We start from the raw sequence: 13,116 nt of genomic DNA, 5'->3' as shown, positions 1-13,116 counted from the left end.
GGTTTTAGAATAAAAAAACTAAAGGCAACGGGAATGGGATAGTGCTGGATAGAATACTATGTAAGGTCTTTCTTATTGGCACTTAAAAACGATCCCTTCTACCAGGGACGCAGTAATACGATGATTTGAAAGACTGTGCTTCCTTGGCCTGAGTCTTTCAGACAAGGGTGAGCATCTGACAAGGGTTAGCGTCCCTGGAAGGCTGGCCAGGCCGCTTCCTCCCCTCTGACTCCACTTTGCACACCTCGGGTTCCTGGGTTAGAGTGTGAGTGCTGTGGCTCACCAGGTGGGCTTCAATTCTAATGAAGTTCATGACCTTTTGATTAACTCAGGATTTTGCAGTAGCTTCGGCATAATATTATTGACCACAAAGGGCAAGGGTCCTTTCTTTAGGAAGTAAAGATAAAAAGCTCTGGCAGAATGCGTAGGGAAGCGCGCGCGCGCGCGTGTGTGTGTGTGCGCGCGCGTATGCGTATGCACGTGTGTACGCATGCTGATGCATCCTTAATTAAGGAAGTAAGAATGGTGAGTAGAGGAGTAGTTTGGATAGGAAGTAGCCAGCTAAGAGGTTTCCTCAGGGAAAAAGTGTTATAATGACTTGTGTTTGAATGTGACTTCAGACACACGTGCCGTGCTGTCTGTCACCATCGTCAGCAGGTGTCTCGTGTAGGCAGGGACTGTGCATTGGAAGCAGTCCGATTGTACCTGGGAAAACGGGACAGCCATGGTGACTGTCAGAGGAGGTTTCCACGGGAGCGGAAAGGAGTGGTGGAAGGGAGTGGGGAACAGAGTGCTTTTGGAGTGAGAGTTTCCTGGACCCAAATGAGGAAGGAAAGGCATTCCTGGACACAAAGCCAGCGGTGCAGCCATGTTCACACGGGATGTGTGTACAGACTCAGTGGAGACGTGGGGGCGGGTGTGCCGGCCCCTGCAGGAGGACCTCGCTCAGAAGGGACAGCCCTCCTGAGCTTTCTCTCCACCGATGCGCTTGGTGAAAACTCTTGGGAAGAGGAGCCGGCAGGTGATAGCTGAAGTTGCTGAGTCATGCTTTTCTTGTGCGTTGCATGGGCACCTTGCCAACATTCGTGAGTGGTTTTCCATTAATGCCAGTGGGATGAGTGTTGGTTAAAATGTGTCTTAGGCTTTTTGCGTTCCTGCACTGAGAACTGGGTGGGCAAGTTCTTAAATTTCTCTAAGGCTCGGTTAATGACTTGTTAACGTGAGAAATCAGACAGGTCTGCCTGCCGGTTCGTGCCTTTCTTTGCTTCTTCTCTCCATCAACGCCACCTGTAACGGATCAACGATGGTGTGTTGTTTTATCTGTGGAGGCATCTGAATTGGGAATCGTGACTTGGGTTCTGCTGATTTGACTAAGAGCCTTTCACACTAAAATGTCACACCTTCAGTCCAAAACAGCTCACTGAGCTTCATTTAAAAATGTGTTGCTTCAGAGGTAGCTCTTTCTAGTGAGCGGTTTCGTGTCTTGTTCCTCCATTGAGTTGAGTTACCATTGAGCTCAGGGAGGTCTCTCTGGAGCCACCCTTCTGTGAAAATTAGCCTTTTCTTCAAGACACCATAACAGGAGAGGTCTTCAGATGAGTGAGCGTATCGGCCTCCCTTTTCCGAGCAAAGCTGACTGCGTTTAGGATCAGAAGGGAACTCGAGGCCAGTGCTTCGGCCCAGGGCCTCATTCCCAGGTGTTCCCTGTGGGCTCCGTGGGGACAGCGTGGGGCACACAGGTATGGGCCCATGGGTGAGGTGTTGATGGCTGGGCCCCTGGCCCGGGGCCTAGCATATCGACCAGGGACGGGCCCCGGCCCTGCTGCCTCCGAGTTCCGGCGCCCGGTCTGGCCCCCCGGTGTCACTCCGATTTGCTTGGTGTGCCGCTGACAGAACCTGAGAAGGCTGGGCGAGCACCCAGCTGCTCGGAGCTGCACACCTGACAGCCGCCGTTTCGGGCTCATCACGGGAGTGAGTTTAATTCGCTGTAATTCATGCTCGCCCGGGGCCCCGCCTGTGCCTGCTCTGTCAGAGGAGCCTCCAGGAAGGTAGCTCCCCTCAGGTCACATCAGACAGACTAATGATGGTTTCCTCTCCCCTCCCCCGTCTGCTCCCCTTGGCCACTGCCACCCAGGGACGCCCCGGACGCAGGCCCGCCAAGGAGACTTCGTCTGCGTGGAGTGCGGGAAGTGCTTCCACCAGCCCAGCCACCTGCGGGCACACATGCGGGCTCACTCGGGTAAGGCTTGCCCTGTCCCTCGCCCCTCTGTCCCTCCATCCCTCCTTGTCCTTGTCCCCGTAGGGTGTGGGTGTCCTCTGCAGGGGTTCATCCTCCACGGTCGTTGACATGCGGACACCGAGGCCCCTGTTGGGGGAGGGTGACGCGTCCCCTTCTGTGATTGTGCGCCAGACTCTCCTGAAACAGATTTTTTCCCTTTGCATCAAGTGCCATGTGGTTTAATTTGAGAGAAGCCTGTTTGCAAATGTTTCGTTTTAATTAGAGAGTAGACTCCTCAGAAATGAATATGCGAACGAGCTGTGCTGCCACCAGCACTCACGGAAATCAAAGCCGCTTTCAGTGTGACAGGTGCTGCCCCCCCCCCCCCCTCCCCCCACTGGCCCTGCGGTGCGGCCGAGCCCCTCCGGAGCCACCCGTGAGGGATGCGGACCCCGGGCTCTTAGGAACGCGCGGCCCCGAGACCATGTCAGGCTGAGAAGCCGTGTGTCCCCCACCGGGAGCGGGAGGCTGGAGGGTCCGTTCTCAGAAGTGTGAAGGATCACACGTAAGCCGGTCTGATGTGAAATGACAGGGGCCAAATGGTAAGTAAGGCAGGAGGAGGGTCCCCTCCCACAGGCTGGTAATTAATGTTGTCAGTGACGGCTTTCTCCAGCAGCCGCGTCTGAATTAAAAAGGGCAGTGGCCCCGGGCAGCGGCATCACAGCCTCTGCAGGAAGTGTGATGGTAAATTGGTATTTTCCAGCCGTGGGCTAGGCGCTGGCGTCTTTGTGGGTGAGAGTGCTTGATCTGTAATGGCCCCGATTACTGCTAACACTCCCCTTGTTCCCACAGTGGTGTTTGAGTCCAACGGCCTCCGAGGTGCTGAAGTCCACACCACCTCTGCGGATGCCCCCAAACAAGTAGGTCTCCGGACGGGCGTGGCGAGGAGGTTTGGGTTGCAGCGAGGTAATGGGAGCATGCGCCGCGGTGTTCTCTCGGGACAGACGTGCGGACACCTTCTGGGCTTGGACGTGGAGCCCAGGCCTGCAGGACAGCCCAGCGCAGGGGACTGGAAACTGGGAGGGTCATTCAGCGGCTCGAGGTCTTGTTGGGGCTGTGGGAACTGGGAGAGACTGGTGGGGCCCGAAACCCTTGACGTTCACACGCTTTTATATGGTTTCTTGAGAAGAAATTATGCTTAGTCTCCTCTCTTAAGACCCATATTTTTGTATTACTCCGTGTCCTCCACATCACACACTCTACCGCAGGGCCGTGGTGTGTAAAAACACCCGTGTCCATGCATATGTGACGTGCTCCTGTGGCTTTTGCATGCAAACCACTCAGTGTCCGCACAGCATGGCGGAAACTCTTGGAACCAGCGGTGATGGACCGTGTGCCTTGCTCTGCAGTGGGGACACACACATCGTCATCGGTGGTCCCCTGTGCCATCCTAGGCTGAGAGCACGTGGTTTCAGAGCTCTCCTTCCTTGTCCGACAGAATGTCACAGCTACCCTGTTCTCCCACCAGCATTTTCTGTGTAACATTCTTGCCTTAGGATGGTCTGAAACTGCAGACGCTACCATTGTGAATGCACAGGGGTGTGTTTGCCATCAGATAAACATCAAGCCCCATCAGGTGGTGAGAGGGAGGAAGGGCGCCCTGCCCCTGCCCCTGCCCCTCCCCGGGCAAACCCAGCCATTGGAGGCATCCTGCTTGTTGACGATGAGGGGGATTGGGATGTCAGAGGGACCGCGGGCATCCTCTAGTCTTCCCACTGGAAGAGAATGGTAACAGGTGACAGGGCCTCACCAGGACCTCCTGTGAATGAGGGACTGACCTGCCCGGGGACTTCCTTTTTCAAATTTATTTCTGCATTTTTAGAATCCCTATTGTTGTTCAAAGCCTGTCTTCCCATGTCATTGACAAAATGCCTTCCCGTTTGTTACCATGTTTTACTAAGTGACTCCTCGCTCTTTAATAAAACTATAGTTTTAGAATGTCAAGCAGTTATTTCACGATGCTGTGACAACTTATGAAATAAATAACGGCTTGCAGAATGCTGAATTAGAAGATTTCCGAGCACATGTGACCTCGGCTCGAAGCACTGTCCTTTTTAACAGAAATCAGCCCCGGTGACAAGAGGCACCGATGCGTCTGTGGGCTGCGTCTCAGCGAGGTCGTGCCATAATTGGAGAATTACATATCGAGATGACACCCGGAGTCAGTCCAGAGGGTTCCTGCGTGCTCAGACGACCCATTAAATCCACCCGAGACATGGCTTTTCGATGCGTGTTTGACAGGGGGGGAGCCCAGGCAGATAGGAATAAAGCAGTGAGTCTCCGGGAACACACGTCCATGTATTTGCTGCCTATTCATTCTGCGGGAGCCTCTTTAAAATGCTTCTGTCGTGGGGGGCAGTAGCTCAGTAAAGCCAACCACCCGGCCTGCGCTTCAGATCATTTCTGTGCTGCTTATAGTTATGCTGGGAATTCTTAGCAGCGTGAGTCACCCTGGACTCTGACGGAGAAAAGGTGCGTTTACATTGTCTCTATAAACTCCGTTCTGCTGTTTTATACTTATTACCCACTAACCTCCCGGTTCCCGCTCACAGTGACGCAGGGAGGCTCTCAGGGGTCAGCTGTCCTCCTCGGGCTCAGGACAGCGGTCGGTCGCTCAGGCCGGTGGCGAGAAGGCGGAGCTGGGTTCACACGCCCCTCCGGTGCGGGCAGCTCGCTGGCTCGGTGCCGCATTGGAGATCCCGGCTCTGAGAGCCCTTCGGGTCCTTGCACATGAAGTAGCTTTTGTTGGTTAATCACTGCATGTTCCGGTTCTTGAGGGAAATTCCATTTTCCTTAACCTACTTTGGAATTGAAGTGCCTGCCAGGATTGAAGTGTCACCCGAGAGGTGGGGTGATGGCACGGTCGGCTCTAACTCCGACCTTCTGCCTGTTAACTTGGCCCGAGTCTGCCATCTATAACATAAGGACCGCAGTGACACCTCCTGCATTCTTACTGTGAAAACCAAAATAGAAAGTGGGCCGTGCCTGGCACACTTCGGTCATAGCTCTTGTCAGTTATTCTAAAAATGAATGGCCGTCCTTACTAACGGGAGGAGACTCGTGGGCAAGGTGAGTCCTCGGGTGCTGCGCGTGTGGGTGAACGGGGACGCACACCTTTCCCCGTGCATGCGGACGAGCTGGGACGCCGCTCCGTGCCCCTGTGCTTTACTTGGTGTCCTCGGCCTGTCCGAACCTGGCGGCGTGCTTGGTCTTGTTTTGTTTTGCAGGCTGTTTGCTAGTTGCCCTTTACGGGGAGGAGATAGTGAAAGATTAGTGTGGGAACAGTGTTGTCAGCTTAGACGTCGTTTCCTTGCGCGGCTCTCTGTTCAGGAGACCACATGTCGGTGGAGACGTCATCGTTACATGTCCACCCAGAGGACAGCTGCCCTTGCCCTGTCAACGCCTGAATCTTCTGTGTTGGATAATTCTAACGCGTCCTCACATACCTGCAGCCCAATGAGACGGTTCCCAGCAGGCGGTCCAGGCACGTGGGCAGAAACTGACTGAAGTCAGTCGGGTCAGAATGAACACGAGCTCCGAGGAGAGGTGAAGCGACTTCCTTTGGATGTGGCTTCGGCTGTGATTTCTATTGTGTACGTCCTCTGGTTAAGCCTCTGCTGTGTTACAAACACGCACGTGGTTTGGGGCTCCCGAAGTGTAGTCATTGCTTCACAACACACTCCTCTGCTGGGCAGCGTGGGCGGGTCACTGAGATGGAAGTTCCGGTTGTGGATTCAGTAGTAGGGCTGCCGGTGGGTGGTTAGTGGGCACACTGTCTGTTCTCTGGGCGTCTCATCCTTTTGCTTTATTGTGAGGGCTTGGGCACTGGAGGTGAGGAGCTGTCTTTATGGCGAAGCATCCATGGCTGTGGGGATAATTCTCCCAGTTCTTGGGCATGAAGCCACTCACTGTTTGTGCTTGTGTTTTGATGATAATTCTGTTCACAAAGGTAGCTAAGAGTCCAAGCACATTTCTAAATGGGGGAGCAGTGTATGCCTGTCGTCACTTTGAAGATGCTTTGGCACATGTCAGGCATGATTAATTTCTAGTAATCACCAATAGCCATCATTAGAAAGAACGAAAAGAACCTTTTTGAAAATAATATGTTGCAAAATGGGTATCATTGTCCTATGATGTTAGAAAAAGACAACAACACCCCAACTAGAAGGGTTTCTTAGTGTTGTGGAGAAATGTTTTTTTCCATTATAACTGGTTGTGAAACATTAGAAATTAAAGTTTAAAACCAAGAAAAAAAATGAACCCTCTCCCCGCAGCCTCCTGGGTTGGGGGTTTACAAGAGCAGACTGATTTTTGCTAAAATGCGAAAACTGGAGTTTTGATTGGTTTAGATTCTTTGCTAAAGTTTAAAGACTATGATTCATATATGATTTCTTATTATTCTAAGTGTTATTTTAAAACAGTCAAGCTGGGGGGATAATTCCATTAATCAAAGTAACAGGAAATGAGAAAACAATGGCCATCTAATTTGTGTCGTTTTCAGCTGTGGATATTATAATGTGGATGACGGGGCTCACGTATGTTGGAGTATTTGGACGTAGGCACAGTCTCTTTTCAGTATCACTGTTGGGTTCTCAGATCCAATTCCAGAATTCAGTTCATTCGTCTTGGCAGTTTTCTTCGTCATAAAACCAAACAAACATCTTGAAACCCACGGTCCATTTTTTCTCTAAGAATGACATACTACAACACGACTGTCATTGGTGAGTCATCCGAGGTGACCCGCAGTGACAGGAGTCCTGCCTGTGTCCGGCTGGTGGGGTCCGGGCCGTGATCAGTAAGGTGCTGCGTGCAGAGTCGTTAGGCAGCCTCACACCACCTCTGCCAATGGGAGCCTCTTCTGAAGGCCGACCGCCCTCTGAGGGCTGAGGGGTCCCTGTGCGTGCGTGCTGTCAGCCCCCGGCGTGAGCACAGACAGGGACCCTTCCCTTCCTTATAAAGACAGAAGGGGAGGAGCAGACCTCATAGAGTTCCAGAAGTCAGCATCCATCCCTAGAACATTAAAATGCCTCAGAGAAAGGTTGTATTTCTTTCAGCGACACTGCAAAGCCCACACACTGCAAGAAAGAAACGCCTGCTTTTCTGAAAGCACTCTTCTTGTTTTCTGATGACTCTTTACAGGAGGGAAAAAACCCCAAAACAATATGTGTGTGCGCTCAAAATACCCTGTGTCCTCTTCGTGCCTGTATTTCTGACGCCTCTGCTCCACAGCTGTGTTTTCCCCTTTGCCTGATTAAGCAGGTGAATTCCATCCATGCCTTAAAACATGTAGGACTTAAACCCTTTAGGACTGCAGTGTTCAATGGTAAAGTGTCAGTTTTAGGAATCAACATGTGAAAATGACTTTTCTCAAACAATGAGATGCTATTTGAACACCTCCCTTCAATTATAGAGAGAAAGGGGCACCTGTGCATCTAGATTTGGGGGCTAAATTTAACAACCCCATCACTCAGGTTATACCTAGGCTCTGCAGCCTTCCTAAACCAAATGTGTGTGGCCCTGGCTGGTGTGGCTCAGTTGGTTGAGCATCGTCCTGTGCACTGAAAGGGTGCCGGTTCCATTCCTGATCAGGGCACATGCCTGGGTTTTGGGTTCGATTCCTGGTCAGGGCACGCGTCGGAGTTGCGGGCTCTGTCCCCAGTCGGAGGCATGCAGGAAGGCAGCCTATCAGTGTTTCTAATCCGTGTCTCTCTCCCTCTCCCTCTCCCTTCCTCTCTCTCTAAAGATCAATAAAAACATTTTTTTAAAATGCATCCCGCTTGTGTGCAGGGAGCTACAGCTGAAGTCAGGGTCTTTGCCGACCCCGCGGGGCTGCTCTGCGGAGGTCATTGTTTATGTTCTTGGGTGTGGGTAAGGAAATCCATAGGAAATGTGCACTTAGAAACCCAAAGGCAGAAATGAGCTGTTCTGTTGTCTCCTTTTCTCATCCAGGGGAGAGACCTTTCTAACCCAGACACCGCCCAGACAGTGCCTCTCAGAAAGGGCACCTAAAGACTCGTCGCCAGCGAACCCCGGTGCCCCGTGACAGCCGTTAGCAGTCCCCTCCCGGATGTCCCAGCAGAGACCCTGACCACCCGCGCGAGGAAGAGTGGCCGCCCCCCGCACCCCGCCACCCCTCACCTTAGACCGCTGTGCTGGCCCGGAAGCTGCAGGGCGAGGCCTCTCCTGGTCGGACGTTGAGGAATAAATAAAGACGCTGAACTCTAGAACTCCATGCAGACGTTCCGAACGCGTATACGTGCTCGTCGACCGTGGCCCCACGTTTCCTGTGATGGACGGTGGCGTTGGCAGGCACAGCGGGAGCGCGCGTCTGTGCTGCTCGCGATGAGTGGAGACACTGGAAAAGAGCTGCTCACGCGTGTGGGACCGAGGGAAGCCGTGTGTGCAGGACTGTGGGGCGATGGCGGGGCTGGGGTTGAGCGGACACAGTGTTACTACTATGGCCTCTCCCGTCTGAGTGGGTATTTATGTGGCGAATGAGACAGGAAGGAGGGGGCGTGCAGGTGCCGTGCGAACCAGGCTGGGAGGGAAGGGGCGGGGGCCAACCCTCCCTGTTCCACCGTCAGGTTAGGTCGCCTCCCCGGGGCGCTTTGCATCCCCATTGCTCCTTTCTTTCCCCCACGCCTGTGCTCAGCGTGTGGGTGGGAACACGGCCATGGGGATGTTTCTGTTCTGCTTCGGGGACAGAGCTAGTTGAACACTAAGAAAAGCAGGCTTCTTTGTTTATTCTCAGGACCTCTTGTAACAGGGCTACATTCTGCAAACTGCTCACGAAGGAAGGCTGCCCGTCGTAACGCCATCCAGGTCTGGACCATTTTGGTCATGCAGGAGAGCCCTGGGAGACTTGGGGGCCCATCACCCTGAGCTGGTGCTCTGGAACCTTCTGCTCTCTCTCCCTGCCCCACCCCAGCAAGTAGGCCTGTTTCTCCCCGGGCCTGGTGCCCTCCGCAGGACGAGCATCCTCGTTCCCAGAGCACGGAGGTCCCCAGGCCCCTGGGTGGGGTGGGCGGCTCTATATACCTCTTCCTCAGTCATGCAAATGCAAGTTTTTGTGGTGGGGTTAAGGCCCCCAACAAAGGATCTGAAATCCTGCAGTGTACGCAGTGAAAATCCTATTCCACAGATACACATGTTTTCTTTTCTTGGTACCGTGACACTCGGGTGATGACGGTAACCTTTCTGAGAGTTTCAGACGTTTGCACATAGGATTTTATGCATTATCAAAAGTTACTGCTGCCTTGAATGAAAATGTTCTGTGAAATTTTTTGCAAAAGCTTTACTAGGTTTTTTTTAATTGTGAAATTTTGTAAAGGCAGGAAGTGGATTAAAATGAGCATGCTAAATATATTTTTCAAAAAAGCAATAATTTTACATGTACAGAAATTATCCTTAACCTTTAATACCGGTGAGAGCGACAGTTTACTTCATACCGTAATGGGTTAGCGCAGTTTTTGTAGAAAATGGGCTTCTGATACAAAGACTTGTTTAAACACACACACACACACACACACACACACACACACACACACACCCTAAAGTGTGTTTTTTTTTTTTGTTCTAATGATTTGTTGAATTATTATATTATTATTATTGTTGTTATTGTTATTAGTTAGTGTTTGGTTCTGGATTCTACTTGTTACTGAATTTAAATTACTTGACGGTTCAGGTTACTTTGCAACACTTGGAAACAATGCAATGTAACTGGCTAGTTTATATATATATATGTATGTGTATATATGTACATATATACACATATATACAACACATATACATATGTATATGTGTGTATGTATATCTAATTTTTTACTTGTTTTTCCTGATATTCTTTCACCAGATATGTACCAGAATGACCTGTCTTGTCGGTGTAATTGGGAATGTCCTTGCAAATACGGTTACGCGACTGTGACTGACCTGTAAAGTTATTTTGAGCAGATACATTATGTTGCAGATACATTCCTCTGTTCACCTTAGAAACCACAATGCCTTTCTGTTGACTTACGTTTGATCATTTCGATAGTTTTCCCAAAGTGATCATTTCTGCATTTTCTGGCTTTTCGTTTCTTGGCTGAAAGTGAAAGATGACAGTTTAGGAACACACAGGGGCTGGTGACGTAGTCCTGGCCTGTTTCTCTGAGTTTTAGTTATTAAAGTCTGTACCCAAAGTGACAGGGAGGCATCGTGTCCCTTCTCACTGTTGGAAAGCAGCACCCAGGAGCCCCGCTGGCGCTCCGAGCTGGGCGTGTCTTCCCCGAGACTCCTCCCTGGGGAGCCTGGCGGGCTGAGGGGTGGTTCCTGGGCGTCGGCAGAGGGTGAAACCGTAGCCAGTGCGAATAACTGTGAGCTGCAAGGAGGCCAGCAATCAGGTTTCTACTTAATGACATAGACGGGAGGGGACCCCCGAGAACGCCACCCTCTGAGACACGCCGTGTCCGGGCCTGACTGTGGTTCCTTCTTCCACTGATCATCAGTATTGTATTGGTTTGTGAATGCCTTCCTGTCAGCCCTGCCGTAGTATTTAATACGATATGTGTTTTCTTATTTATTTAGCCAATGTGTTTTAATTTGCTTTCCTTCGAACGATGATTTCCGTGTGATCTCTCCTGTAAGTCACCTCTGACTGTTCCAGACTTTTCTACTACCTCTACCGATCTGCTGTTTCCTCGATTCTTCACGGGATTTTACAGTGTTGGCATCTAATGTGACTTGGACAATAAAGGGTTTGGTTGTCTACTTGCAGCTTCTCCGTGTGTGTCCCCGGCGCTGCCAGTGGCTCCTGGCGTGGCTGCCGCTCGCTCTGCTTCTCCCGTTCGTGTCTCCTACCCGTTGTCGCCTTCCGATCACACACAGATGATGAGCCGACAGAGATCTTTCAGGTTACTCACTCGTACTCCTTAATTGGAAGAATGAACATTTCAGTTGTCTGGAGAATCAGCTTTTGGGCAGGTCCACTGCTCGGTCGGTCACTTTTCCGCCTGCTTCCCGGGCGTGCGTAGAGCAATCTTAGGTGGACAGCTTCCACCTTGGTCAAGACACAACACACATTTTCAGGCCCACTGGGTTTTGCCGTTCTGGTTTTGGAAAGCATTAAGTGCTTTAAGGGGTCCCCCCAAGAGTTATTTATTTTTTTGAACCAAGAGAGACACTGGCTTCTTGAGAAGAAGGTTTTCACAGAGATTGCACTGGGAATCCACCCGTGGCCACCTGGTGAGAGAAGGACGGTGGATCTTGCCCAGTCTGGCCGCTCTGGGCCTCCGGCGTCCCACAGACAGCTATGCAAAGGCAGGTGGGCCTAGTGACTCGGCACCCCTGCGGGGGGACTGTTGGGTGCCGCAGGGAGCAGGTTGCACCTCCCTCGGGTGCCGGCCGGCTCTGGGAGCCTCCCTCCTTGCAACCGAGAGAGAGTGTGGCTCGGAGGATGCGTGTGAGCTGCATCACAGAGGGGACGGCAGCCTGTCCGAGCACTTCCCGCACTTTCACAGGCACATTCCTTCCTGAACACGAAGCCCCGCCCCCTCCCCCTGCCCCCACCGCAGAGGTTTCAGGAGGGTGCCCAGGAGAGGGACCTTGTCTTTGTACCAGTGTACCTTGCCCTCTGGAGGTGTCTACCCTGTAGGGGAGCGCACGTGCCGCTTTGCTGATTTTGCCTTTGCTGAGTTCTGATGGCAGAGCATTGAACTCTCTGAGCAAAGAAAGGAAACAGCCACAGGCCAGGGCTTCCGGGGAGGGTTCCCGCACACCCAGAGCCCCGCGTGCCCGTGGGCAGTGACGGGGAGAATGTTCATTCTTCATCCATCTTGCTAATGATACTTTGAGGCAGTAAAATGCAAAAGACCATAGAATTTGTATTTCTTTTTTTTAAATACAGTTTATAACATTATATTTTGTACTCTTTATATTAGAATTTGTAACTAGATTGATGTATTTAACTATTTCTGAGAAAAAAAAAAGTTCAATGTTTCAGTTGTGTGATAAAATATTTAGATAAAACGATATTCTATTGGAATTTGAAATCAATAAAAACATCTTGGAGTTCTTGAGACTTGTTAGACCTTTTTCCCCTAATTTAGGAGGTGGCTGAAACCCTCTGTGGTTTTGTTGTTGTTGTTGTTGTTGGCTGAACACGAACTGAAGGGATAGTGGTCTTCCTTCAGGCAGACGCCTTTGCAGGAGATGCACAGACTAGTTCATCGAGAAGGAAGCCAAGGTGGCCGGAGCACTTTCTTCACGTCTTCTGTGGACTCCAGGATAGACACACTTAAACACATTTTTTGGAGGGTGACTCTGTGCTTCTCATTTCCCCCAGGCCATCTCTTATTCCCCACAGGAAGCCCGCACACTGCTCTTACACTGACTCCGAGGAAAAAGTACCAAAACCTTGGAGCGGGGCTGGGCTGGGGTTGCCAGGTTTCTCTGAGTAGAGAGCAGAAACAGGACTGGAGGCCTCAGGTGAACTAACAATTTTAATTTAAATAAGATGCATTTAAAAGGTATTAACTCTTGTCTCAACTGGCAGAGAAAAGAAGGGTGAAGGTAAGTACTGGGCCGTGGTTTTCACGGTGTTCCGGGAAGGAAGCGGAGGGCTTGGTGTGCAGCTGCAGCCAGGCCTGTGCCTCAGTCTGCTCCTGCGCTGGTCGGTGCACTGAGCTCACCCTCCACGCTCCGAAGGCCTGCCGCTCGTGGGAACCGCAGAACCAGCTGTCCTTGTCGGGAGTGAGGCTACTGCTCCTGGGACTGAGAGCCTCTCCCCCAAGGAGGAAGTGGGGACACCACGCCCTTCATCTGAAACCCTGATGGCATGTGGGTGACAAAACAGAATCCCT

The 13,116-nt window shown here is 51.5% G+C and overlaps 1 protein-coding gene across 3 annotated transcripts in view; it reads left to right on the top strand.

Moving 5' to 3' along the window:
• ZNF516 (zinc finger protein 516) overlaps positions 1 to 8,510 on the top strand; it is a 45,659-nt gene extending 37,149 nt beyond the window's left edge. The window contains exons 3-5 of one of the 3 annotated variants that reach the window (XM_008160400.3): positions 2,135 to 2,239; positions 3,071 to 3,138; positions 8,228 to 8,510. In XM_008160400.3, the coding sequence (XP_008158622.2) occupies positions 2,135 to 2,239; positions 3,071 to 3,138; positions 8,228 to 8,287 (233 nt within the window). In that variant the 3' untranslated portion in view covers positions 8,288 to 8,510. Of the gene's footprint in view, positions 1 to 2,134; positions 2,240 to 3,070; positions 3,139 to 8,227 lie in introns of those variants that run through there. The other 2 variants (XR_003615879.2, XM_028139331.2) reach the window with 2 other exon arrangements.
• The last annotated feature ends 4,606 nt before the right edge of the window (positions 8,511 to 13,116 follow it).

This window comes from Eptesicus fuscus, chromosome 12, assembly GCF_027574615.1.
Source record: "Eptesicus fuscus isolate TK198812 chromosome 12, DD_ASM_mEF_20220401, whole genome shotgun sequence".
Taxonomy (NCBI): domain Eukaryota; kingdom Metazoa; phylum Chordata; class Mammalia; order Chiroptera; family Vespertilionidae; genus Eptesicus; species Eptesicus fuscus.
Note: the sequence above shows the minus strand (reverse complement) of the source record. Positions and strands in the feature narration are given on the sequence as shown.